Consider the following 25,412-nt stretch of genomic DNA (forward strand, 5'->3'; position numbering starts at 1 on the left):
GATCGAGAGTATTCCGCAAATCGCGGCTTGAGGCGTGACAGATAACCTCAAGTGCCGGCAGCCACCTACAGGACTCGGTTCTGGCGAAGATGCGGACGTATTGACATCGAGTCAATCAGCTTTGCGTAGCAGCCGCCTCTTATGCGGTGTAAGTTCTCGAGGTCGTGAGAATAGAAATTGCCCCGCAAAAAAGCAGATATACGGCGGTTGTTTCCCTGGAATTGCTGATGGTCATGCATGTCGCTATTTTGCTGCAAACATGGTTCTTTGTTTAGCTGCTCTCTTATGTTGCTTAACTTGTTTTCTGGCGTATCACGAGTGCTTGCCTTTCGGTTGGCGTTCCTGCAGAAGCTGAAACCGATCCGTCACGGGATGCCTTTTTCACCCACCACACCTCTATCCAACACCCGTAATGGCGCAACTGCATTCAAGTGGCGGCCCCAACTACCGCGCAAAAGCCTGGCCAGAGGAGTTCAGCCAGCTCGCCGTTGTCCCTTTGCGCAGGATCAGATCTCGGATCATCCCTGCCGATTAGCTCTATGAACTAGTGGCTAACGCCACGAAGCGACGCCACCATCGCCGACTCAGCTGAACATTCACCAGCCAAGAAACGAGGACACTGGCTGTCCTGCTGAGGCCGCGCACCAATCTATGCCTGCCCCAGCAGGACCCGTACTGTATGCCTTCCACAGGCGCGATTCGTCGCAGCTGAACACGACCAGTTTGTTGCCTTTTGCTTGATTTGCACATCGTGGGCTTACGCTTCACTCTGCCTACCAGCCTTCGTCACCAGGTGTAGACTACGCCGGGCTAGCTCGCCGATTGCCTCAATGTTTCAAAGGTATCTGGGCTTGCTGATGTCGCTGTCGAAGCATATACGTAAACCAGGATGGCGCGGGTTCGCAGAGATCGATGCAGGAACCGAACCTGACTCTCACATGCGGATATCCTTATTTATACGTACACCCCGGTACTAATCCTCCAGGAACGAGACAATAACCGCACCCGTGTATTATTAGCTGGATACTATTGAGCGGAGTATTCGGATCTTAGTGCTTATGCTAACAGTTGTTCCCTTCTTACTTCAGGTAAAATTGTATGAAAGCGGCTCTGTTCCCGTCTTCTTGACTGACCGAGTAGCTAGTTCATCTAGGACCTGCATCATTCCACGCGATTGATAGTCAGAGTGGATCCCAGCAAGCCATACCTGCCTCCCATCGGCGTCATCTCTGCACTTATGCCTCCACTTCTCAAACCGTCAAATACTGCCAATACAGAAAGCTGGCATCCGCCTGTTGATCTGCAGCATTTATCTGAAGCCATTTTGTTGTTGGCACTTTTTGCAACAGTCTTGCGATCAGTTTTCATTGCACGAAGGAAAAGAAGTATGCCTGGTTCTGGCATAGGTCAGGATGACTTGGCCATAAAGCAAGAAAAGAAGCTGCCCATCCACCAAAGGAAAGACTCCTATCAAGAAGAAGAGCAAAATCTCTCAAGAAGGAATATGGAGGGCCCGGGTGATAGAACAGAAGAGAAGTTGATGTTGGAGGGCCGGAAAGATGCCTATATTCGTCTGCCATCACTGGATCAAGAACCAAACCAGTACCTTCAGTCACTTCAACAAGAAACACTGCGGCCAACACTCTCTCCAATCTATCCTTGGATTTCACCGCCACAAGCATTGCCAGGACCATATGATGCGCCATACTACCCACCTCCGCTACCGACTATCAAGACCGAGGAGTCACTCCAGATCGAGAACCATTCGCCAACCATCAAAATTGACGCCATCTCGGATGACATACCCGAGGAGCTAGAAACTATCTCATACACCCGTCGCGTCTCAGCAAACAGCGTCCCAGACTACGACTCACTGCTTGAAGGCACAGTCACCGTCTCGAACAAAGGCTGGCGACGAACTCAATGGACGGTCACCGCAGGTTGAGACTCTTCATGCCACGTCTTCACCGCATGATCAAATAAGCTAGGAATATTTTGGAAAGGCAATTTGGAAGGACTCTCGCACAAACACACCTTCTTCCGTATAGCTTGCATACCGACAACAATGACGCTGCTGATACAAGCCACCATCGCTCGATTTTGCTCGCATGGCCTCAGCAGATGTGGAGACTGAGGCTCAATCCGTAGTAACTGAAGCGGATGATTCGAGTATGGGGAGAGGTGGCTTGCGTAGTATAGTTCCGCGCTTACTAGCTGAGGAAAGTGTGGAGTGAAATGTGGGTCCGGGTAGGCGACGGAACTGACTATGAAGACGCCTCTTATGGGTTATTGAGCTATGACGGCTTGCGCCATAGCGGGTATGTGTAGATCCGAATGTTTTCCGTTGGTCGATTCCCCTTGGTTGGGGGTCATTTGTCATGCTGAAGTCAGTACGAGTGGCCTAGGGATCGGTGGCTGTGTTCTATTGTACCGAAGTATACTTATTTACTTATACTGCGATGCCCGTCCGCGAATGATATCCGGGGTTTTGTTGTGACTGTCTGCGTGAATCGAGATCTACTCCCCTCAAGCATGGATCAACGCTGTTTTCACCTCATGTCAAAAGCGTGCGCCACGGCGGCTATATCATGCACTCGCTAGCTCCCGCTCCTCGCAATCGGTGTCACTTTACTTTTGTGCTGCAGGACATACAGCCCTGATGAGATCAACATGGTAGTATGCCCTAGAAGGTCTATTCTAGGCACAGGAAATGACTCCATCTAAGCCTCGCAGCCAAGTGTGCTTCACTGGACGATCTGCTCGTGAGCAATTTAAGCGCTGAAAGCAATTCGTATACATATTTACCCGGAAGAGACATGACGATGCATTGGTAAACAATGGTAAGAATACATACTGCATGCAAAAAAGTCTGCAGAATGTCGTAGGTAGTGGTCGGGTTTGCGGTCGATCCCTGTTGCTTGTATATACTGAGCCGGGACAGGAAGTTATATGGTCGATCTTCCTCGCCTACAACTGCCTAGGTTCAGATGTTGCGTTGTCGATCAATGAGGTGCATAATCGTGGAGTGGTGTAGCGAGCTGAAGGTGAAACGAAGCCGTGGGGGGCATATGTCGGGTTGCGTTGGAAAGGACATTCATGATGGACGTGGCTGTGGGAGATGGTCAGCACGGTATTTCCACCAACTGTAGGCTCTAGCTGTTCAGAGCGGGTGTATTGAAAAGAGCAGAACTACGCGACCCAGAATTGACGTGTTGGTAATATATTTCATTGCGAATACGTGATGCGTTCGCGTACTCTCCAAAAAGGTATCTCGTTCCAATTCTTAACGCCAAAACAAATCCACTGTATATGTCAACCATGCCCATCGACGCCATACCATTTGTTCCCCGACCACTCTACTCAACCTACCTCTTCCCCTTCCAATCAAACCTCTCACTAACAGTGTACCACCTAATCAAACTCCTTGCCCCAATCTCATCGCCCGTCCTGAACAATTGCGCAACATCCACATTGAGCGGACTATCCGGCTCAGCACTAGTGAGCAATTGGTGTATACTCGTCATTGTGCTAGAGATGGTATACGCGGGCGTCCAAGCCGTCTTGAGTAGGTCGAGGCAGATCTCACCGGTTTTGAAGTCGACGTTGGGGTGGCAGATGGGCGTTACGAAGCGGATGGTAGGTGGGGAGAGGGGGTACTGCGAGGGGATTGAGATGGAGAGGAGCCAGCATCCATCTGTAACGTGTTAGTGAGTGAATGAGGTTGGAATGTGGTAGTGTATAGAGTTGGAGCGGTGTGAGTGAAGTATGCTGCGGATTTGTATATACCTTCATAAGCCGTCCCCTCTACTCCCTTCATAACTGCCCTCCATTGCATCACATCATCGTCCGCAGGTCCGAGTTCGAGAAGCGCATCGTTGGGGTCGTGTTGTAATGTTTGAAGTTCGGTCATGAGGCGCTTGATGGGCGATGCGTTACGCGATGAGCCTGCCATGGTGTTCTATATATGTTTGAATATGAGCTCTGATATTGGGGATGAGGTTATAATGGGTGGAGACGATGCGCTGTATGTCTATGGCGGTGAAAGTAGCATAGGAGGCTGGTTGACAGCTCAGTTGTCGCATCGGCAAGGATGGCTGAGCTGGCCGTGGTGATGCTCCGAGGTCTGAAGCTTGAGCCTCAGAATGAACTGAGCTTCCTCCCCACCAAAACTTTTGGAGATGTCGGGCGTCACTGAAGTATAGAGGCGTATACTATAAGCAATCTCTTTCCAAATCTTTGCGCACAAGCATTGTTGAGTACCTTCTGAGACTTCGCTTAGTCATTTATTTGCTTACTGCGTACCTTTCCTACCACACTACATCCTCCGCGATACAACAATCTAACACTTCATACATCACACGCGCATACGGATCAGAACACGCAACTATGGTCGCGCCTACAGTTACCCTCACGCATTTGAATCGCGCCGACGGTTCTGCGACATATAGCCACAATGGCTACTCAATCATTGGCGCTGTCAATGGCCCAATCGAAGTACAACGACGCGATGAACTGTCCGAGGAAGCAGCGATTGAAGTGAATGTCAGACCAGCTATGGGCGTTGGAAGTATGTATTGCTTCTCGAAGGAAGGTCGCGACCGATACTAACAGAGTCCAAGGCCCGAGAGAAAGACATCTCGAAACCCTCGTTCACAACACACTGCGCAGTATAATTCTGACGAGATCGATACCGCGGACGCTTGTACAGATCACACTTCAAGTTAGAAGTTTGCCAGAAGAAGATCGCACAGCAGGTGTCAACACTGTATGTCCAACTACTGCTCCAGTCCATGTCATGCCGCCCATCGCTAACAAGTACAGTCTTTAACTCTCCTCCCACACCTTCTACACACCGCGCTTCTCGCCCTACTCTCCGCATCAATACCCCTCCGCACAGTCCTCACTTCCGTATTGATCGCGCAACCCGCCTCACCATCTACAAACGCCTTCCCACCTCTCCTCTCGCCGACCGCAAATGAACTCTTACGCGCAAAACCCGTACGATCCGTGCACGTGTTCGCATTCTCTGGCGATAGAAAGATGCTGCTTGGAGAAAGCGAAGGGAAATTCAGTTACGAGGAGTGGAATGAGGCATGCCAGATGGCAGAGGATGCGTGCTGTGGAGAAGAAGACGAAGAGGAGGAGGGTGGTATAAGGCTAGAAGCCGAAGGCGAGGCTATGGATGTGGATGCGCAGGTTGAAGGAGAGAATCTGGAGAAGTGGCTGAGGAGCGTTGTGAGGAGGAAGGTCGAATATGAGCAGCGGTGGAAGAGCGCTACTTGAATAGCGCTGATAAAGAGTGATGATGAGAAATATGCAAGACGCGGAGCGGATGCTCTCATTTCTGACCCTTTCGTCAGTTGACGTAACCCAGAGCACGAGATGCTAGTCAGAGCGAAACATGGAGCCTGTGGAAAGCCAATGCTTAGCGTGCCGCTGAGTGCGGTGCAGTCAGAGCCTCGATGCTGGTGTCGTACGGAGCTGTCACAAGATACCTGAAGGTGTCATGTTGCTGCGCGGATACCCTCAACGTAGCAGCCATAGTTGTGAATAATGCTATAGATAAAACACCGCTCAAAGCGCTAAAGTTACGTATGTGTCAGATGCGGTACATGGTGTATGAAGTGATATATGCGAGATGTTGGAAGCGATCGATCCGTGGTAGATATGTCGTTTTGAGCCGTAAATCGTAAGTCGTAGTATAGTGATCCGTAAGGTCGAGTCCGAGCGCTATGCAAAAGCCGTAAAAGAATGTCCATGAAATCCAAGAAAAAGTCGTCAAACAACCTCTACCTTTTCTGTTATCAGTTTCTTGTCAGTTCTGGCTTGTTCAGCCAACAATCTTCCCAGAGACCCTTGTGCGTCCCAGTCTGGTACCTCCCACATTCTTTTGCCTCTCGAAAAACCCTTGTCCTCAACCAGCCTGACATCTTCGCTACATGCTTTTGCCTCCCTTAGCCACTCATGCCAAGCTACAGTCTCTGGACATGCGTCGCTCCTTCGCACCCATCCGACGTCTTTGCTAACACAGATGGCCCTCCAGAGAGCTTGCGTGAACGTCTCATTTTCGGATGGGTATCCTTTCTTGTCCATATTGGAGTCGGAGAGACATTCGTTGATGACCTTGTAACAAGACGTGTCCCAATGCATTTTGCTGGGCAAGGCAGCGACTATCCAATATGAGGCGCCGAGCAGCATGTAGGAACCTGCCCACGCAATCTGAACCTGAATCTGAGCGTTGGCAAGGCATATGACGCCACCCATGAGCATCATCGTGCCCACCAGACTGAGTATTCGGTAAGCCGGGCCATGGGTGAGGAGGTAATCGATGCTCTCCGGTGCGAAGTACAATTCACGAGCAACATCTTCCGAGCAACGGACAATGAGAAAACTGCCCTTGGGGTACCGTATAACGACATCACCACGGGGCACTATCCCTGTCGTGACCCTGCGTTTAGGGAGTTGCAACACCCATTTGTTCCCGAGACCGATCAGGCTAGAGAGAAGTGATAGAAGTACCGTGGCTACGACGGACATGCCATCGTCTTGCCATATCGATAAAGCGAGGAGGAGAGCGGAGAGGGCGAAACCGATGAGGAGTACGACGGTGAGTGGACCAAAGGTCTTGGCCTTGAGTGATTGCTCGCCGACGCGTTGAATTTCGACAACGCGTACGGAGAAAGGAGCGAGGTTGTTGGCGTCACTATGAGGTTCCCTGTTAGCATTGTGCGGTACTATCACAGTCATATCATGGTACGTATGACTTCTAGTGTGTTTTGTGGAGTCTGGTAAACGTGTCGGGGCATGTCTCGAGGAAGCTTGCCACTAGCGAGATCGTTTGTTGGAGTGCACTTACCAGACGATATTTCCAATATGATTGATGTTATCCCTATGATTTCCCGATACGATGCCTGTTACGAATCCGGGGAAGGGCTCAAGTTGGATTGGCCTTGTCGGCCTCATCAGAGCTTGTGGTGCCGGGATCAACCGTGGTAGAAATATCCATCTTGAGAGCGTTGACACTTGAGCGTTGGCAAGCACTGAACCCTCACCCAAGATGGCAAGGAAACCAACAATGTCGAGTTGTAGTTCATTGAGTGATATCTTCCCGTTCTCATCTGACGGAAGCCAATACATATCGATGAGGCTCAAATGATCTTCAAAGCTCAGTGCGAATTGAAGGCTGAACGCTGCGAAAACGATGCATGGGTCCAAATGGACGCGCTATAATGCAGTGGTAAAGGCCCGTAAGCGTACTCAGTATATACAACAAATGTGGAACTGAGGCGAGGAAGGCATGTATGATGGTGACGAAGCTCAACGTGGAGCAGTGAAACTCGCGCGTAGCAGCTGGGGGCCAAAAACGCCTGCATTGCCCACCGGATCTGCGTGTGGCACCTCTCTTACCACTCTGGTCAGAGGCCCAGGCACTTTATCGAGGACACGGGAGTTTGTGCACTCCCTCAGCCCCCATGGATTGGGGCTTGTGCAACTATTGGATGCCTCAGGCTGAAGAAATGAGGGGCAACATGGCTGACAGGACCAGTGGCTAGGCTCCAGGGTATTTGGCGCATGGCAGAATGCATGAGAGGCTTTAGCATAGCCTCAATCATGCGAGCGATGGGTAGTTCTGCCCAGCTTGATTTTCAACTTCTTTCTAGTAAATGATCCGCTTGTCGCGACGACATCGCGATAGTTTGAATCGCTGCGCCCCGCTTGCGTGTTGAGCTTGAACTCAACTCTGATCGCCAACTTCGGCTGCTGTTCGCAACACCAGAACAAGCGCACGCACCAGGCTGACATTCCCGTGACACGATCCGATAGCGACAGCTGTACCGACCATCGAGGTTTGCATTAAAAGACATCAAAAGCGGTATCGCATTCACTCGAACCGTCAAGAGAAGGAAGAATCATACGCAAAGAAGCGTGCGCTGATGTATGTGGTTGCTCCTCCCTTCTCTTTTGCGCGTCCTCAGGCACGCGATCGTTGGTCCTTTCTCCTCAACACAAGCCAGAGCGCAAAGTTTGTCTTTTGTTTACTAGAGCGGAAATTGATCTTCTCCTCATCACTCCAAACTCCTGTTTCAACTCACCGCAACTACATATCTACTTTCTTGTGCCCATGTCTTCAGGCATCAGTCATTTCCCAGCCTCGCGCGTTTCCTTAGCCGCGGGGCATGAGGCGCAGCGAACAAACTACATCAAAAAAAAACTATCTGTGAACTATGAAACTAATCCAGTCGGTTTTGCGCATTAGGCCGACGGGTAGGACAGCGGTACTAGAGTTTGGTACGCCATATACATCGCCTGGCTAGAGTACCATCTGGTCACGAGGTGTGCCTTGAAGCAACCTCGTTTTGCGGGATCTAAGAGCCGTCTTAAAGATCCAGAAACAAACACAGCCCAAACCGGTCAAACTAGAAAGGTCACCGAAGAGTGCATGCACCACATATATCCATCATATCAGTGTACCTGCAGCCTCATTTGAGTGGTATGAGCAGCCGGTGATAGACGTCTTCATACAATCGTCATCGGCATGCCCACTGACGCCGAACCCAAAACTTCGAGTGAGTCTCACAGAACCCGCACGGGGTTGTTTGCCAAGTGTGGTATTGTAGTCCCCACATTGTGAGTCTCCAAATGAAGACTCGGGTCTGTTGTGTGAGTTGGTGTTGACTGTTGAATGCAGCTTTGTACGTGACCGACACGGATCTCCGGAGGACCCAAACAGGCCAGTTATGACTGCAGCTGACTCACCGAAGAAGAGAAAAAGGGCCCTCAGCCCTCTACCAACTAGGAAGATGCCCCTACATTCAGGAGAACCAAAAACTATCGAAACGCCTTCTGAAAACACAATGACCGAGAAAGAAAAACTAGAGGAGGCCAAGGCTCAGTTCAGAGCCGCTATAGACGACGAGGAGGCGGTCAAGAAGTACGACGAGGACAGAAATAAACTCGTAAAAGCGGAGGACGACAATATTTGGGATCTAGCAGCAAGACCCACCAAGGATTCCGACCCTGAGGACGTCAAGACGGAGAAATGGGCTACAGACATCATCCGAGAGATTCGGGAATATGAGCGGAATGTCACGTTCGGCAATATAGCCTCAGAAGCGCTGCCAGAGCCTGATGACCGCGACATGGGTGGCCAATATCTCACTAATAAGGACCGTATAGACCGCGAGAGCAAGCTGTTTGAGATCGCTAAGATCGTTCCAAAGGGCGCTCTCCTGCATCTTCACTTCAATGCCGCACTACACCCTGAACTACTTCTCGTACGAGCCCGGAGAATGAAAAACATGTACATTCGCAGTATACGTCCAATTGCGAACGAGAACGATCTGGCATTGACGGAGGTGGTCTTCAACGTCCTAGATCCAAAGACTGTGGATCCTAACATTGATATTTTCTCGAGTACATACCCTGCGCTGGAAGATGCGATTAGGTTCAGGGATGCAGATGTCAAGGATAGAATCTGGATGTTGTGGTCAAAATTCCAAGACAAATTCGAGGAGAAGTTCCCAAGATTGTACCAACATCAAGAGCCCGAGACTTTTAGAGAGGGACGGCCACCTCAACGGCGCCACTGTGGGGACCCGAAACTGGTCGAGTTACGTCCTGCTGAGAACTGGTTGAGGTCAAAGATGGTGCTTAGCGAAGATGAAGCTTATGGCCCTCAACAAACCGTCAACGGGTAAGTCTCTGTCAACTATGGGCCCAAGATATGCTGACCCTGTTGCAGTGTTTGGGCTCGCTTCAACCAAGCTACAAGAGCTTTCAAAGGCCTGCTGAACTACGAGAGTGTCTACAAGGACTACATAGGCGATGCTATTGACCGCATGATTGTTGAGAAGATCATGTATGCCGAGCTTCGCCCGATGCTGCTAGACAAATCCATACCCACCACCGATGGCCGCCATACGGTTGACAACTTTGCCCAAATGCAGCTCATAATTGACGGCGTTCAAAAGAAGAAGGCAGAGCTCAACAAAAAGGGAGAGCTTCACAAGTTTCCGTTTGGACTTAAGATTGTATACTGCACACCGCGATCAATACCTCCGGCACTCATGAGAAAGGAAATGGAACACTGCATCGAGCTCAAGATGAAGTTTCCAGAACTCATATGTGGTAAGCAAATCATTGGACCACAACACCGCAATATCTGACGCGATTTAGGCTTTGATCTCGTTGGTGCTGAAGACCGACCTAATCACATTGGCTTCTACAAAAAAGAGCTCAAAGCTTTCCAGAAGATCTGCAAGGACTTCAAACTAGACATCCCGTTCATGTTCCATGCCGGTGAAACATTACTTGATACCGGCGGCTCCGCCAAACCGGAAAACTCCAATCTCTACGATGCAGTGGCTCTGAAAGCGAAACGCATTGGCCACGGGTTCGCGCTCATGAAACACCCCCGTCTTATTGAGGACTTCAAATATAAATCTGAAGAGGAGCCAGGTATCTGTATTGAGCTTTGTCCTATCTCGAATGAACTGCTACACCTTTGCAGAAATGTCAAGGAACATCCGTTTCCAGAATTGCTAGCTGCAGGTATACCATGCACAGTCAACTCAGACAACCCCTCACTCTTTAAGTATGACACAACTCTAGATTTTCATTCTCTGCTAACAGGAAATGTAGCAACTCCATGTCGCACGAGTTCTACCAGATCATGGTAGGTGCGCCTACCATATCCCTCTATAGTTGGAAGCAGCTTGCACGATGGAGCATCGAATACAGTTGCCTCTCAAAAAAACAACAGAAAGAAGGACTCGAAATCCTAAATAAGAGCTGGAGGGAATTCTGCCAAACGATTGTGAAAGATTACGGTTGCCTCATGAACCAAGAGAAACCTGAGGAGATCGATTACTATAGGGCAGAGGTAGCGTATGGGCCCCGCAGGAGGCTACATCCAGCTATCCTCAAAGCAGAGAGCGATAAGGAGGGTGGAAAGGAAAAGGTCAGAGCAGAAAGGGAGAAAGCACAGATTTGGAGAAGATCTTTGCCCAGCGACAGTGTCGTGCTTACGCACAGTGTCGGCAGTAACCAAACATAATTCAAGAGGGGAAACGTATTGTAATGTGCCCGATAGTTGGCTGGCCAGCGTCTGTGTCTGCTGTCGAAATACAAGCGCGATGCAAAATATCTCGACCTGTGCAGACTGAAACAGGGTCGTCAAGTAGATGTCGTGGCTATAACATAATACCTTCACGACTCCTCAATGCTCACAAGTGAAGTTACGTTTTTCACCAACACCTTTCGCCTCAGCTATCACGTGAAACTCTCGTATCAAGATCACCGAATACCCTTGAAACGCCACAAACCACACTTATACCCAATGACCATAACCACACCTCTCTAGGCCACCTCTCCCACAACCCCTAAAACCCTCTTGTCGCTCCCTGTAACTGTCTGCCCCTTGGCCTGAGCAAAGTTCGCACTCCTCTCATGTGCAGGATTAGGACTGTAGAACTCATCGACAATAGGATGAATCATGACAGTTTGTTTGGAGATGGTCAGAGTACTGTTTGTTGGAACAGTGACCCAGTTGTCTGTTACTCGTTAGTGCAGCCCTTGAACAGGAAGGGGGAGGGGAAAACAACATACCACGTTCAAACGTCAATGGCTCGCTAGCCACAAGCACGATATCCGACCCTTTGTCCCTGCGTTCCATAACGTAATCTCTCTCCCTTTCCTCATCGTCAACAGACGAAGCACCGGCATCTGAACCCTGAGACGGAGCACCATTAAGTTCCCTCCAACTTGTCCCACTACTGAAGAACAAGCTCGCTGCCTCATCCGTCCTGCTACTCACATACCGTGAGCAAACTACACTAACACCATCCGTAACAGCAAAGTTAAGCAGACTCCTACTATCTTCCTCGCCCACCCCGCCACCCTGTTCCCCAACAACCTCTTTAATGAACCCATTAAGCCGCTCAATCGTCTTCAGCAACGCTTTCCTCAGCACCGTATGTCCGAAACCCACACCAGCTTCAACATCTCTATCCGGGCTTATCCCAGCTTTATCCAAACAATCCAAAAACGTAGCAAACGCCCACTCACTATCCGTGCTGCCGCCCACAACATTAAACCACCTCTCGTCTAGGCTCATAGCAAGCCGGCGTTTGATTTGCTTCCAGCACCCGATGCCACCATTGTGCATGAACATGAGGGACTTGTAGGAGAAAGGGTGACAGTTGCTGTCGCTGAGGTTACCCTCTGTTGTAGCGCGTACGTGGGCGAAGATGAGGGAGGATGTTGTTTTCGAAGCGATGCGCGAGAGATTTATGCAGTTCCATGCTGGGATTGTGGAGGTGAAGACGCAGGGTGTGAGACCGAGTGAGGGAGAGGTGTAGTACCCGATACCGAAGCCGTCGCCGTTGTGTGGGCGGCGCCGGTCCTGGTGGTGGTGTGTTAGTAGTGCGTGTGGATTGGGGGTGTTGGAGGGTGGCGTACTAGGCGGAGGCGCGAGTCAAAGGACTGTGTGAGGATGGAGTGGGAGGGGTTCAGAATGAGCTCCGAGAGGAGGATCTCATCTTTGCCTTTGTAGACCTGTGCTTGTTAGCTATAACCTGGGTGGGCGCGTGTACTCTACCTACCATGAATCTACACATCTTGGGTATTCGTTGCTGTGTGTTCACTTTTTAATATACTTATGCCATGTAGAATTCGCGATTGTTGTACTGGTTGTAAAGGGGAATGATTGTGTGAAGATGCTGGTGAGTTGGCTGCGAGGTCGGGGCGGCGGTGTGTTTGCGATGATTGCGCCATCGGTCCAGGGCATTGCTTGAGACATCATTGGGTTGTGCAAGTTGTGCAGAGACACGGTGGATGCGCGCAGACACTTAGACAGAGACCATCATGATTGACACGCGACAGGCTATCACGAACCGAGCGTTAAAGACAACTAACCCCACGCGTAGTTCGCGGAGGTATGCCGGCGGGGTGTTCAGGGTTCCTCGGATGACGCACGTCTACTTTCCCAGCTAGCTGCATTTAGTTGGACAATCACAAGGGTCTTCATTCGTCTCAACAAGATTGTGTTGTAAACCGATTGCTCGGGGTTATATTCAGCTATCAGCTATCAGCTATCTGGCTGGCGCGGCTGAACTGCGATCGCATGTCGCCCCCACCCAATTGTGTAGAGCTCCATCCAGAGCAGACCGCCCAGTCCAAACCATTCCGATCTTCAGACAGCTAGACAAACACGCAACGCCGGGGATATGATGCGGTTAGTGAACATGGGAGGGGTACAAGACGGTGTATCTTTGAGGCTTCATTGAAATCATGGCGAAGTGATAGCTGGAAAGGATGGGGGTATTGCGAAGGAAACACAAAGGTCCTCGCAATCATAGCGCTTCCGTGGATCATGTATCATATCGTGTATGATCTCTGAGTTGATCCAGGATACTGCAAACACTACTAGTCGTACTCTCGTGGCTCGCTAGCGTGGTAGAAGGGCTGCACTGCAGGCAATGCAACGTTTCAACTTCGGACTCGTCACGGACCCACATCCGCTTACATGTCCATGGAGTCACCTCCGTTGGCAAAGTTGAAGTTTTGTTGTTGCTGCTGGCCAGCGGCGCCGAAACCGAAGTGACCCTCCTGGTTGACCTGGGGTCCGGCCTCGCCCATGTTCTCGGCCTCACCCTCCTCGTCGGAGAAGTACTTCTCGATGATGTTGTAGGCCTTCATGTAAATCTCCTCGTTGGCGTTGTTCTGGCACTCGTGGATCTTCTCCATGCCGCCGACCTCCTCGATGAAGAGAGCGTAGCGGTTAATGGGCTCGCCACCAGCACCACCCTCGCTGGCCTCCTTGTCCATCTCGCCGACCTTGAGGATGTTCTCAAGACCATCAAGGGCGACCTGGATGATCTTGTTGTCGGGGCAGGCGAGGAGATCGCAGAGAGGCTTGATGCAGCCGCTTTGAACAAGGTAGCGGATCTGAGCAGGCTTCTGCAGACCACCGCTGGTGGCGTTGGAGATGGCCCAGCAGGCCTCCTTGCGCGTCTTGAAGTCGCCGTTCTGGAGGAGGTGGATCAGAGGAGGGATGATGTTAGCATCGATGACAGCCTGGATCTGGGTGGAGTTGCCGGCGGTGATGTTGGAGATGGTCCAGCAGGCCTCCTTGCGGATTCCATCCTTAGTGGAGCTCAAAAGAGACAGCAGGGCAGGGAGCGAGCCGCAGTTGATGATGACCTGGGTCTGGACGTCGTCACCAGTCACGATGTTACCAACCGAACGCAGGGCGGGGGTCTGGACAGAGGTGGAAGCGTGCATGAGCAGCTCTACAAGACGGCGGGGGATGCCAGCCTCAATGACGGCCTGGATCTTGTCGTTGGAGCCATCGGAGAGGTAAGAGATGGCCCAGCAGGCGTCGATGAGGACTTCGTCGTCGAGCGAGTATACGAGCTTGGCGAGCACGGGGAGGGCAGGCTGGATCTGCTGGATAATTAGTATTTCGACTCAAGTGGGGCAGCAAAGAGAACTCACAGTCTGCCAGTCGGGCTGGGGGGTCTTGCCACGGCAGAAGTTGCTCAGGGTCCATGTAGCATTGCGGAGCATGCTGAGCTTGCGGCTGTCGCCCAAAAGCGCAAGTAGCGGGCGGAGAGCACCGGCCTGCAGCACAAAGTCGCGGCATGCGGGGCTGTCACCGGCGATGTTGCCCAGGGCCCAGACGGCCTGCTCCCGGACATCTGGCTCGTGGCTGCTGAGCAACTCGACGAAGATGGGCACGGCGCCCGCCTCAATGACGACCTGTGTCTGTTGCGCCGAACCCGACGCGATGTTGGTAAGGGCCCAGGCGGCCTCGAACTGCACCAGTGTGTGCGGGGAGCGCAGGAACTCGACGAAGCGGCTCACGACACCAGTCTCGATAACGCGCTCGATGGGGGGGTTGCGCTCCTTGGAGAGAAGCTTGCGGAACTTGGTCGTCGCCTGAATCTGCTCATCGATCTGTTCTGAAAAGACGCCCTTGACCATCTGGGGGAGCTCCTCGTTGAGCTACATGCATCATGTCAGCCTGCATTCTCTGTACAGAGAGAAGGCACGGGATAGTGCCATAGTGGGGCATACGTACCTGGCTCTCAATGTTGCCGCCCTCATCGTCGCTGTCGGGGGCAGCACCGAGCGAGGCTCCTGGCTGGTCCCGTCCAGCGATACCACGGCGCTTTGCAAGGTTTTCCTCACGCTTCGCCCGGCGGATCTCGACCTGTTGCTCTTCACGGCGGCGGCGGAGTTCGTCCGGCTTGAAGGCGCTCTTTGCCTTGAATGTCGTGCGACGGTGCTCGGGGATGTACTTGTCGGCCATTTCTGCGACTCTCGTGGGTTTGCAGTGTGGTGAGTCGGACAAGATTTGGTGCGGCGGGTTTGTTTGTAAAAGGGAGTAAACTTTCCAACCAGAGGGGTGATTTTGAAAGCAGAAGCGGCGAAGCGGGTATTGGCGCTAGTAGCTTGGCTCGAGCACTCTACCCAAGCAACCACCATCACGACGCGTCGCGCTGTTGCTGAGATATACCCCCTCGCCCTGCATTTGTTCGTCACGCCTGCACGCCTGTCTCAGAGGCTAAACACCACAGACAAAGGCTTAGCTCAACCTACTTCTCTTCTCTTGCAATCGCTTCTACCTCTTTGACGGCCTTGCACATCACGCTAACCGCTTTCGGCCATCTCCAGCTGCAATGCCGCTGGAGCTGCCCAAGGGCTTCACAGCCATCAAGGACGCCACCCAAGTAGGCGCTACCGTCAACCTAATCGGTGTCCTAGTCAGTTTCGAGCCTTTGAAAAAAACCAGAGGCACCGACTTTACCCTCGACTTTACCATCCAAGATGACTTCACATCTTGTGATGTTGGTGGTCAGTCGAGCATCGGCTGCCGATTGTTCAGACGTACTGAAGACAAATTCCCCAAGATCTCTGGGGTTGGCGATGTCATCATACTCCGAGGATTCATACTCCAGGAGTTCAAGCTGCGTGTCGACGCTGTTGGCTATAATAAATTCAGCACCAACATGCACGTCTTTCCCAGTAGCAGAATTCCCATTCCAGCACTGAGCCAGGCTTTCCAGGCCGGCAGTCAAAAGCTGCCTCACGCCTCGACCGGAGGCATACCGCCCACGATCCCCGAGCAGATGGCTGTCATTGATCTGAAACATGCATCCACTGGCGCAGCGCAACAAGTGCAGCAGCATGCAGCGATGGGTACGACCAAATCCAGGACAACAAGAAAGGTCAGCTTGATTAAGGACTTGCAATTTGAGACTTTCTATGATGTCCGTGCACAGGTTGTGAACATCTACTACCACCAGATGGGAGGTCAAGTCGACTTGAAAGTAACCGACTATACCCCGAATGAGAACATGTTCTACTACGCAGATCCAGATAAGGAAGAGAGTTACCTAGTCACAGACAGGCACTGGAAGGGGCCGTATGGCTTTCTGACTCTAAATGTCACCCTTTACGGAGAGAATGCGAACTGGGTACGAGAGAACCTTGGAAACGGTGATTACATCTTTATAAGGAACATGCGAGCCAAACTGTCTAGCGCCAGCAAGTTGGAAGGAGTGTTACACGAAGACCGAGAGAATGCAGCACGAGTCGATATACGTCACTTGCAAAACGCGGCCGAGATCAAGGAGATTGACAAAAGGCGAGAGGAGTATGAGCAAAAACGTGGGTACAAGACGGCTTTTCAGGCTTTACAGAACGAACCTAAGAACACTTCCGGCAAAACTGCACACGAAAAGAAACAGGCGAAAAAAGAAAGACAACGAGCAGAGAAGCAGGCCGAGCAGGAGGAGTTAGAGAAGAAATCAAGAGAGTGGGAGAGGACTCGTGGTGGTGTCAATGCCAATAGTAAGATCTCTTCGCTTTCTCCATCTTCTATACTAAAAACCCTCAGTCATCGGTGCTTTCCCTCAGATAAAACTTTCCACTATCTCGGAGATCCTACACAACCCTCATCGCGAGGTTGGAACACCAGAGAAGTATAACAGATACACGCTTCCTTTCATTAACTGCAGACATCGATCTCGTGTCCGTGTAGTAGACGTTTATCCGCCTGAGCTCAAGCTGTTCGCTCACTCCAAGAGCGATAGAAAGTGGAGGAAGCATCCCAAAAGACAAAGCTCGACTGACGATCCTGTGAAGGAGCTTTGGGAATGGGGGTTTGTTCTCTTGCTTGAAGATGCAAACATATCTCGCGACACGGTGTCTGAGAAGTTGCGCGTAGTGGTGAACAACGAGGCAGGGCAGTACCTGCTGAAAATGAATGCTGCAGAGTAAGAAGGTCCGCTTCGTGGCAAACAAGGCGACAACTAACACGCTCCAGAATCAAGAACGAGCCCCGCAAGCTCAAGCAACTCGAGGAAAAGCTCTTCATCTTGTGGGGTAACCTCATGGAGCTCAAAACAGAGCTGAGAGACCGAGGAACTGACCTTCCCCTACCACCGGGAGATAACCGCCTGCAGAATAAGCCTTTTGACGCTTGCATCGAAGAGTATGGCGCCGAGGTGCCCATGACAGACGAGCACCCATTCGGCTATCAACGTATGTTCAAGCTCTCCCTGACGAAGATTCAGGAATGAGCTTTGTCTCTACGACACTTCGTTGTGCTAGGCTGTTTTGCATTTCTTTTTTCACACGATACCCTTGTCCTTTTTCTTCTGGACTTTTTTTTTTTGGGAGAAGGCGTTGAGGAATGCCAAGGGCCGAGTATCTAGATTGGAACTAGGAAGGATGGACGAAGCTGGAAAGTAAGCAGGCATGACATATCGACCATTTCTAGTTTTCGCGATGCGCGACCGTCTCAAAGATAGAAGTATTTTCCAAAACTACCAAGTCTTATGACTATTGACTGTTTCCAATCTTTTTCGTGTGATACGAGGATCATTGCTCACTGTAGATAGGACTGGGGTATGCATCGTATTGTACGTAACCGGGCCTTGGACCAATCAGTCATGTCGTACGCCGCATGTGAGCTTCCGACTGCTACTTCCATTGAATAACTTCAGCTGTTTGCGAGTGCTGATCTTGAGGGGCCTAGTACGACATTCGTCAAATTGCGTGATCCGACGTGCTTGTAGCGAAAGGTCACTCATCAGTCACGGCAACTTCAAGCTTGCGACATCGCGTGCTCACCATCCCTAAATCTAATTTCCTACGAGCTTTCTAAAATCGAAAATCTCTGCCAACTTGAAGTGCAGCGGGTAACAATTGCGACAGAAGTGATCGAAAACAACTGAATTGAAGAGCTGGGAATACTACACCGTCGAGAATACTCAGTGCGACATCTTGCTACCAAGGAACTATATACTTTATAGCATCAGCAAGATCTGTTTGAGTCATGGCTGTCGAAACCACAACCACGATGATACAAGTTCATGATAGCCGCATCACCATCAAAACTCCCTTACCACCACTGGAGGTTTCTACCATCGACACATCGGAAGTAGCACTTACACCACCGGAATCAAAGTCATCGCTACACCTTCACAGCTTACACCTTCTTGATCCAGAATGCGTAACCTCCGAGTTCGACAAACTGCGTTTCGAGGCTGCAGCACATGACCAACTTGTCTTTCACGACAAACAGCTTCACCAGCCTGCAGCTGATAATTCCACACTTGCAACCTCGGAACAGGAACGCAATAAAACCGTCTCTCAGCCCGGACAAGTATTTTCTACCCTCCTAATCTCCTCCCCCTACAACACCCCGGGCCATCACCTCGACTTCTCCTCCCCCCACCTAACCACCGCATCCCGGCTCCTCGCCCTAGCCCTGACAGCACTCAAACCCTCAACCCCCACCTACGCGACTGCGCCTTACGGCCAAGCCCTAAATTTCGATACTGTCCTAGCTCTCCTTCGCGACTTGATTCACGAAGAGAGGTTTGAATGGAAAGAAACAAGTTTCTACGTCGTCGTCTTCCGTTCGCAGCTCAAAGAAGGAATTGATCAGGAGTGGCTGTATCGGCTCGATGAGGAGAGTCATCGCGAAGCATGTGAGAGTGGGGGGTTGTTGAAGTATTGGTTTGGAAAGGGAGATGGGGAGAGGAGGAATCTGGCTACTTGTGAGTTCTGGCGTTACTTTTCCTCATTTTGGTGTGTTGCTAATCTGCATAGGCTTCTGGCACAGCAGGGAAGATGCGTATAAGGGTGGTTTGGGACCTTGGCATAGAAAGGCAAGGGCTGCGGGACGGGAGTTGTATGAGAGTATTGTGTTTAGCACGTATCGACTTACTGTGACGGATGGCGTTGAGGGGTATGCATTTGAGGAGTGGGTGAAGTGAGGGCAGGGTGTGGGAGGTGGCGTGAAAGACTTGTCGTAACAGTCCAGCACTCGGGATTACGACGGACGATGGAACATGGAGAAAGGGAGGGGAGACAAAATTTATCGTGATGGACAAAGCACGATCAGGAAAGAAGAGGCAGTAGGCAAACATGTAAGATAGAAATTAGGAATTCCTTTGAAACAGTACAATCACACGTAGAATATGCCTTCTGACCTGCCGTGTGTCTTGCACCATGCGTCCAACTTTGGCGTCGATTTGCTGATTGTACGTCGTAAATTGGTAAACATAAAAGCTCACATGGAAAGTGAATGTGCTTAGAGAAGGAATGGGGATGAGAATGCAGCGGTCATGGAAATGTACAGCATTCAATTGCTCAAAATGATCTATACCATGCCCTACTGTACAATGCATATTCCGCATGCAAAGCTCGAATTACATAGAATAGTTTCGTCCCATCCCGTCGTTCATGTGGGATGGGTCGCTTATGGTCGGACAATGCGAAGGCCGTCTTTTGGGGGTGATGCCGCGCGCTTGAATGACTGTTTCATCTATTAGTGCCTGATGTCTGATAGTCTCAATTCCAAGATTGTAATTGTCTTACGTTGTCACACTCTTCCCATGCCCTTCCGGCACCGAAACCGAGACCGGTGAATGCGGGCCACGCACGTCGCTTGAAGAGGAGTACGGAGAAGACGACACCGAATGATAGACCGAGGCCGGAGCGGATGAGCATAGAGGAGAGGCAGCGGTCCCACTAGGGAGATATGTTAGCATTACTGTCCGGTTGTATTCCAACACTCTTATCTCCGTGTCAAGTCGACTCAAGTAGGCAGTAGTCGCGTGAGGCGGGCCAGGTTTGCCATTGTCCGCCAAGTCCACTTCTGACGTATGTGGATGCCTCGGCCAGTTCTACAAACATGTGTATCATGCCTCGATGCTTCTGTCCTGGGGCTGTACCTTTTCGTTGAGGAGAGCTTCGCTCATGGGACGTGTGGTGCGCGAGATGGGCGCGACGGGCTGAGGGGTGTTGTCGGCCATGGTGTGTATATGTGCGAGGGCAATTGATCGGTTCAACGGCGCACTCGGTGTGCTTCGGGTGATGGACAGCGGTTCGACGTGGTGTTGGGGGTCTTTGGGCGGAGCTCGAAGCGGAACTTTGACGTCGCCGGCCCTTGGCAGGAACGACCAGGGTGCGTTGGTCCGTGCCCAAACTTTTTCCGCATACCACTGCTTCGCGATCTTCTCCAGATCTTTGCAACCACAGACGGGTTACGAGGTGACAAGATGGCGCCAAGCAAGCCAGTAAGCGCGCATGACATGTATGGTCAAGGATAGAGCTGACATCATGAAAGACTTCGAAGAACGACCCTGCATCGACCCGGCCGCGGTTGCAAGCCATTAACCAAGACTTCTCCGACCTGGACGAACAGATTCGCCAAGCTGCGCATATCATAGGCCTTCCCGATGACTGGAGTACAATACAAGACCACGAGGCAAGATCAGACATCATACGAAAACTGGTGCGCGCCAGGGCGGAATGGGTTCTGCGCTGGATCCTCGACAAGCTGAAAGACGAGACGGAAACTGGGCGGACAGGGCGGGCAAATGTGAGCGCATGGCAGCTTCTAGACTGGATGATACATGTTTTGCCCGTGTCACGAAGCGCACCACATTTACGAGATGCTGGCTTCCCTAGCATACTGGAGAGAACACTCGTGGAGAACTTCGACGTAGACTCCACCCTACAGCCCACAACCACCTCAGAAGATGTCGATATGAAAGACGATTCCGAATCGAGCGCGACTATCCGGGAAGGAACCAAGCCATCGAAGAAAAGGAAACGCGGCACAGCTGAGACATCATCTTCGACATCGGCGTCACTTGGCCCTATCAATCTTAGCCATCTTTTCCGCGTGGTCAGGGCTGCCGTAGAGTCAATCGCGCACCTAGCTGGAAGTAACAAATCCGACGATACCACACAGGCTGAGCTTATGAAGATGGTCTTGAGGACGGAAAGCGCCCAGGCTTCGCGCATTCTAAGATTCTGGCTTACTGGTGTCCGGATATTGTGCGCAGCTCGCTCTTCCACTTCCGACGATACCTCTCTGGACGAGCATCTCAACCTTTCGCTTGCGCTTGAGATGTGGGACTTGCGCATTGTTGAGGCTAAAGACGAGACTGGAGCCTCTGCTGAAGAATTCAACACCGAGTGCCTCGTACCGACTTTGCTACTTTTGGAGCATCTCAAAACGCTGCGTAGCAGAGACACGACGCAATTCTCTTGGGGTACCTTGGATCGCGCAATTGCATCGCTCGACAAACTGTTGGCGAGACATTTGCTTGCGCCTTCAAGAGCTGCCTTCTTTACTGATGCTGACACCGTCATAAGCTCTGCCAGTACTGGTACAAACTCTACCAGTACTGGACCGAAGACACGGGATGCGACGGTTCTTGCAGGCAATCTCGAGCCGCTCCGTGCAAAGCTTCTCCAAGCTGCACAAATTGAGGATGGCGGAGATGCCCTACCCACGGAACTCGCGTCTCTGTTCAACACAGTCCCTGATGTGCTAGATCTAGCCATTCGCGCATCCCCATCACGAACGCCCAAGAGCAGGTCTATGGAAAAGCCCTGGCTACAGGCTGTCTTCTCCGCTCTTGCTGAATGTGCTGGATGCTCACTGGCCACTCCACCCGAGTTCGTCACACGTGCAACCGCTGTCACTGCCCTTAGTGGTGCTATTCGTGTTTTGCAGGTGCACGAAGTGAGCCTTTCCTCGGATCTTATCAAGAACATCTTCTGGTATCACTGCGGTGTGAAATACCCGGAACGCCAGGAGAAGCAGGTCCATTGGTCGCTGATCGCGTCTTTGATCGAGCTTGATGCATCAGTGTTTGTTGTGGAAGCCAAGTCAGGAGCCAGAGCTTCGCAAGAGCAGACCGACCTTGCTGAGTTTGTCTTTGAGAGAATATCCGCTTCAGAGTTGGAGGGCTCAGGCTTTTCTGATGACAGAAGTGACGCCCAGTTAGGAAGATCTGCGATTCTGAAGCGGATCATCAACCCGTTGATGTTGGCCTTTGTACGGAACCGGAATCTGTTAGGCTTCGTTCGAAGATGGGACGATCAACTCGTCAAGAGCTTTAGGCACGGCAAGCGCAAGTCTCTCAAAGAGCGACAGGACATCGTCTGGGAAGATCGCGCTTTGTGGAATACTCTGGCTGAATCTTTTGAGCCATCCCTGACCCAAGGCCAGATAACCACATTGATCCAGGAGCATGCGGAGCGCTTATCCCAGCTTGGTAGTGCAATCGAGACTGCTGCCAAAGAGAACATTAAGGTCAAGAAACTCGCGGCGTACAAGAACGCCGTGAGCAGCGCCATTCTACTTCCGGCTTTTCTTCAGTCGATCAATTCGGAGAACACCATTGCGACACTAAAATCTGACCTTCATGCGCTGTTCCTCACCTACGCTTCATGGGTTCAAGACGGTCACTACAGCTTATACACCCAGTCCCATCTATCTTGGTTAACGTTGTGCCAACTATTAGCGAAACTGTGGCCGATCGAATTACACGCCTCTTCACAGTTACAACAAGAGCTGCTATACCCGCTGCTAGAACAAGCTATGGAAGTCATGTCGACAACATCTAATGACGCTGGACGAGGTGCAGATCCATCAATACGAGCAGCTGCAATACTATTCTGGCTCAACACATCTGATCGCCTACAGACCTTGCCTGGTTCTAAGATTGTCATTCGCAGTGGCTTAGCCAGGGTCATGGACTGCTTCTCTTCCAGTCAGCTAGACACCGATGGACAGCGGTCAATGATCGAAATCTTCTGTGCCTACTCTGTCAACCTCCTGGAGCACATGGAAATCGACGTGTGTCGCCAGTCGCTATATGCCATGCTATCGAAACTTCTACAATTTGACGGCGTCACTAGCGATCTTGTCTGTCGGTCACTCTCTCAATCCATCATCGAGGAGGGGAACTCTATTATACAAAACGCATACTGCGTAGCCCTGCTGGAAGCACTTGGACAAGGAGCTGGAAAGAAGTTGCACGCCGTGGCCGGTGAAGCAATACTTCATATTCATCCTGCGGCTTTGTCGCGTGAGCAAAGACAAGCGATCCTTGACCGCACAGCCCAACTTTTGGACCATGGACAGACCGATACGGTGGTACTGCTAAGCGTCATGGCACATCTTCAACAAGTCCCCAATGCAACGGCAAAGGTATCCACTGACGCGGCTGTCATCTTCAACATCGCAGAGCAGCTGCACAATCAACAGCTTGAAACAGACTCAACATTGCAACTACTGCGGGAACTTGTCCAAAGGACACTTGGGCATATTATCCCAAACCAGTCTCAAGCACAGAACAAAGAGTTCTTCATCGACTACGCTGGGAAGCTCTTATCTATCGCCAAAGCCACAGATCAATGCTCGCTCGCTAGGCTCTCAATCCTCCGAGCGACATCAGTCGCCCAGAAGGAGAACTCCTTGCTTCACGTCGAACGTTACGTTGGTCTTCTAAAACAATGCCTTGGTAGTGAGGATATCGCATTGCTCCAAGGCTCGTTAGATGCTTTCAACGAGCTGTCTATAGACGCATTGAAAGAAGTCAAACAGTTCAGCCGTGTCCAAGCATGGCTTCGTACATGGGTAAAGGATGCTATCGATCTTCAGGAGTATATTGATGCATCGGTTCGCATCCCGAGCGAAGTTGTTGACTACGTCGCACGAGTATACAAGTTGGTCGCCAAATATGAGCTCTTCCCGGACGCAAAGTGGTTGATCTCCCTGGCACTCACTGTCCTCAGAGGAAGCCCGATCCCTGTACAAGATGCTGTGTACACAACACTAACGGCCACACTTGGACCGCTTGCATTCTACGAGAAGTTGGACTTGGTTACAACGTTGACTGTCGACCAAAAGCCGCCGAACTTGGCCGCGTCATACCGTGTTCTCGGTGATCTCATCGAAACCATGGACGACCAGCTAGAGTCTAACGCCGAGTTGAAACAGAGGCAACTCGCACTACTGCCTAGGATATGTGTCTTGCTCGCGGAGAGCCCCGACTTCGAGTCATTCAACGCTTTGCTCAATTGCATTGACACAATCCTGAACGACAAACCTTCGTTTGCGTCACAACACAGCATTGAGTGCGTGTACAGCGTGCTTGTTAAACTTACATCACGAAGCAGTCCCGCTCTGTCGTCCCAGTACGCTCCTGAGATCTTTTCAAGGCTCTGCCAGACTAGTCGCCTAACCCTGCTTGTACATCGGGGTCGCCTAGGCGGACGTTTTCACCTCCTCTTACCACTTCTGCAAGGCCTGCTGTTCTGCCTCTTCATTCCGAATGCTAGTCGCAGCGGCGCTCTGCCGTCGTGGCTACGCACCATCACAGCTACGGAGCCCGTGCGTCTCACATCTACAAACGCAGCGCAGTTTACGCGTCTTCTTTCTACCCTCTGCAATCCACCTCAATCGTCAATCACGAAGTCGCATCAGCATCATCAATCGCGCAAGTCCAAAGACCTCAATGACCCAATCAAAGCAGCTCGTGATAGGGCGAGCAACTTCCTTTACCCGCTCCTCGCATCTTTCTGCCGCTACCAGCTCAACGGAAGGCTGGATCAGGGGGTGAGGGAGAAGTTGATGCCGGGCATCTGGGAGGTCGTCGGTACGGCTAGCTTGCATAGGGAGGGACTAGACGCCATGTTTGCTGGCCTGGGTAGGAGTGAGAGAGACATCTGGAAGGGTCTTTGGGAGCAGTGGGAGGGTGTACATGGGAGAAGGCAGGTGGTTGGGCACGGGGAGTAGAAAGAGTTGTACTATGAGTGCTTGGTGATCGCTCGCAAGAGAATGCGCTGGAAATCTGCGCTGATTTAGTATCAGGCGAATCATGCGTTGCCGTATTTGTGGCTGCTGCAAACACTTCACGTTCCACTCCTCGCATCTAGACTAAGACTATACCACACTGCATGCCAAGAAGCCCACTCTCACCTCGCTCCCATCGTCGTGCTATCATCGTCTCACTATTTTCATCCCGCTATTGTCGAGGCGCTCACCTAGTCATTACTCTCGCAAGTACAATAGATCTGCGTCACCAGCA

The 25,412-nt window shown here is 51.3% G+C and overlaps 11 protein-coding genes across 11 annotated transcripts; 6 read left to right on the top strand and 5 right to left on the bottom strand.

Moving 5' to 3' along the window:
- Positions 1-1,387: 1,387 nt before the first annotated feature.
- Positions 1,388-1,945, top strand: ALTATR162_LOCUS9590 (uncharacterized protein; the record flags this gene model as incomplete). Its single annotated transcript, XM_043317224.1, has 1 exon — positions 1,388-1,945. The coding sequence occupies one exon, from the start codon at positions 1,388-1,390 to the stop codon at positions 1,943-1,945; it is 558 nt and encodes a 185-aa protein (XP_043173159.1).
- Positions 1,946-3,365: 1,420 nt separating this feature from the next.
- Positions 3,366-3,952, bottom strand: ALTATR162_LOCUS9591 (uncharacterized protein; the record flags this gene model as incomplete). The annotated part of the gene is made up of 2 exons (XM_043317225.1): positions 3,366-3,694; positions 3,787-3,952. The coding sequence occupies 2 exons, from the start codon at positions 3,950-3,952 to the stop codon at positions 3,366-3,368; spliced, it is 495 nt and encodes a 164-aa protein (XP_043173160.1).
- Positions 3,953-4,386: 434 nt separating this feature from the next.
- On the top strand, positions 4,387-5,283 carry ALTATR162_LOCUS9592 (uncharacterized protein; the record flags this gene model as incomplete). The annotated part of the gene is made up of 3 exons (XM_043317226.1): positions 4,387-4,567; positions 4,620-4,765; positions 4,822-5,283. 3 exons carry the CDS (start codon positions 4,387-4,389, stop codon positions 5,281-5,283), a joined length of 789 nt encoding a protein of 262 aa, XP_043173161.1.
- A 495-nt stretch (positions 5,284-5,778) lies between these two features.
- ALTATR162_LOCUS9593 (uncharacterized protein) lies at positions 5,779-7,137 on the bottom strand (the record flags this gene model as incomplete). Its single annotated transcript, XM_043317227.1, has 2 exons — positions 5,779-6,703; positions 6,857-7,137. 2 exons carry the CDS (start codon positions 7,135-7,137, stop codon positions 5,779-5,781), a joined length of 1,206 nt encoding a protein of 401 aa, XP_043173162.1.
- Positions 7,138-8,536: 1,399 nt separating this feature from the next.
- ALTATR162_LOCUS9594 (uncharacterized protein) lies at positions 8,537-11,056 on the top strand (the record flags this gene model as incomplete). The annotated part of the gene is made up of 5 exons (XM_043317228.1): positions 8,537-8,628; positions 8,690-9,694; positions 9,743-10,128; positions 10,177-10,594; positions 10,642-11,056. The coding sequence occupies 5 exons, from the start codon at positions 8,537-8,539 to the stop codon at positions 11,054-11,056; spliced, it is 2,316 nt and encodes a 771-aa protein (XP_043173163.1).
- A 302-nt stretch (positions 11,057-11,358) lies between these two features.
- On the bottom strand, positions 11,359-12,617 carry ALTATR162_LOCUS9595 (uncharacterized protein; the record flags this gene model as incomplete). Its single annotated transcript, XM_043317229.1, has 4 exons — positions 11,359-11,552; positions 11,608-12,403; positions 12,460-12,555; positions 12,603-12,617. The coding sequence occupies 4 exons, from the start codon at positions 12,615-12,617 to the stop codon at positions 11,359-11,361; spliced, it is 1,101 nt and encodes a 366-aa protein (XP_043173164.1).
- Positions 12,618-13,521: 904 nt separating this feature from the next.
- On the bottom strand, positions 13,522-15,313 carry ALTATR162_LOCUS9596 (uncharacterized protein; the record flags this gene model as incomplete). Its single annotated transcript, XM_043317230.1, has 3 exons — positions 13,522-14,445; positions 14,497-15,006; positions 15,083-15,313. The coding sequence occupies 3 exons, from the start codon at positions 15,311-15,313 to the stop codon at positions 13,522-13,524; spliced, it is 1,665 nt and encodes a 554-aa protein (XP_043173165.1).
- Positions 15,314-15,683: 370 nt separating this feature from the next.
- ALTATR162_LOCUS9597 (uncharacterized protein) lies at positions 15,684-17,588 on the top strand (the record flags this gene model as incomplete). The annotated part of the gene is made up of 3 exons (XM_043317231.1): positions 15,684-16,857; positions 16,904-17,282; positions 17,333-17,588. 3 exons carry the CDS (start codon positions 15,684-15,686, stop codon positions 17,586-17,588), a joined length of 1,809 nt encoding a protein of 602 aa, XP_043173166.1.
- Positions 17,589-18,370: 782 nt separating this feature from the next.
- On the top strand, positions 18,371-19,292 carry ALTATR162_LOCUS9598 (uncharacterized protein; the record flags this gene model as incomplete). The annotated part of the gene is made up of 2 exons (XM_043317232.1): positions 18,371-19,073; positions 19,126-19,292. The coding sequence occupies 2 exons, from the start codon at positions 18,371-18,373 to the stop codon at positions 19,290-19,292; spliced, it is 870 nt and encodes a 289-aa protein (XP_043173167.1).
- A 485-nt stretch (positions 19,293-19,777) lies between these two features.
- Positions 19,778-20,333, bottom strand: ALTATR162_LOCUS9599 (uncharacterized protein; the record flags this gene model as incomplete). Its single annotated transcript, XM_043317233.1, has 4 exons — positions 19,778-19,834; positions 19,897-20,049; positions 20,094-20,204; positions 20,253-20,333. 4 exons carry the CDS (start codon positions 20,331-20,333, stop codon positions 19,778-19,780), a joined length of 402 nt encoding a protein of 133 aa, XP_043173168.1.
- Positions 20,334-20,579: 246 nt separating this feature from the next.
- On the top strand, positions 20,580-25,120 carry ALTATR162_LOCUS9600 (uncharacterized protein; the record flags this gene model as incomplete). Its single annotated transcript, XM_043317234.1, has 2 exons — positions 20,580-20,597; positions 20,648-25,120. 2 exons carry the CDS (start codon positions 20,580-20,582, stop codon positions 25,118-25,120), a joined length of 4,491 nt encoding a protein of 1,496 aa, XP_043173169.1.
- Between the last annotated feature and the right edge of the window lie 292 nt (positions 25,121-25,412).

This window comes from Alternaria atra (genome assembly GCF_907166805.1).
Source record: "Alternaria atra isolate CS162 genome assembly, contig: 30, whole genome shotgun sequence".
Lineage (NCBI taxonomy): Eukaryota > Fungi > Ascomycota > Dothideomycetes > Pleosporales > Pleosporaceae > Alternaria > Alternaria atra.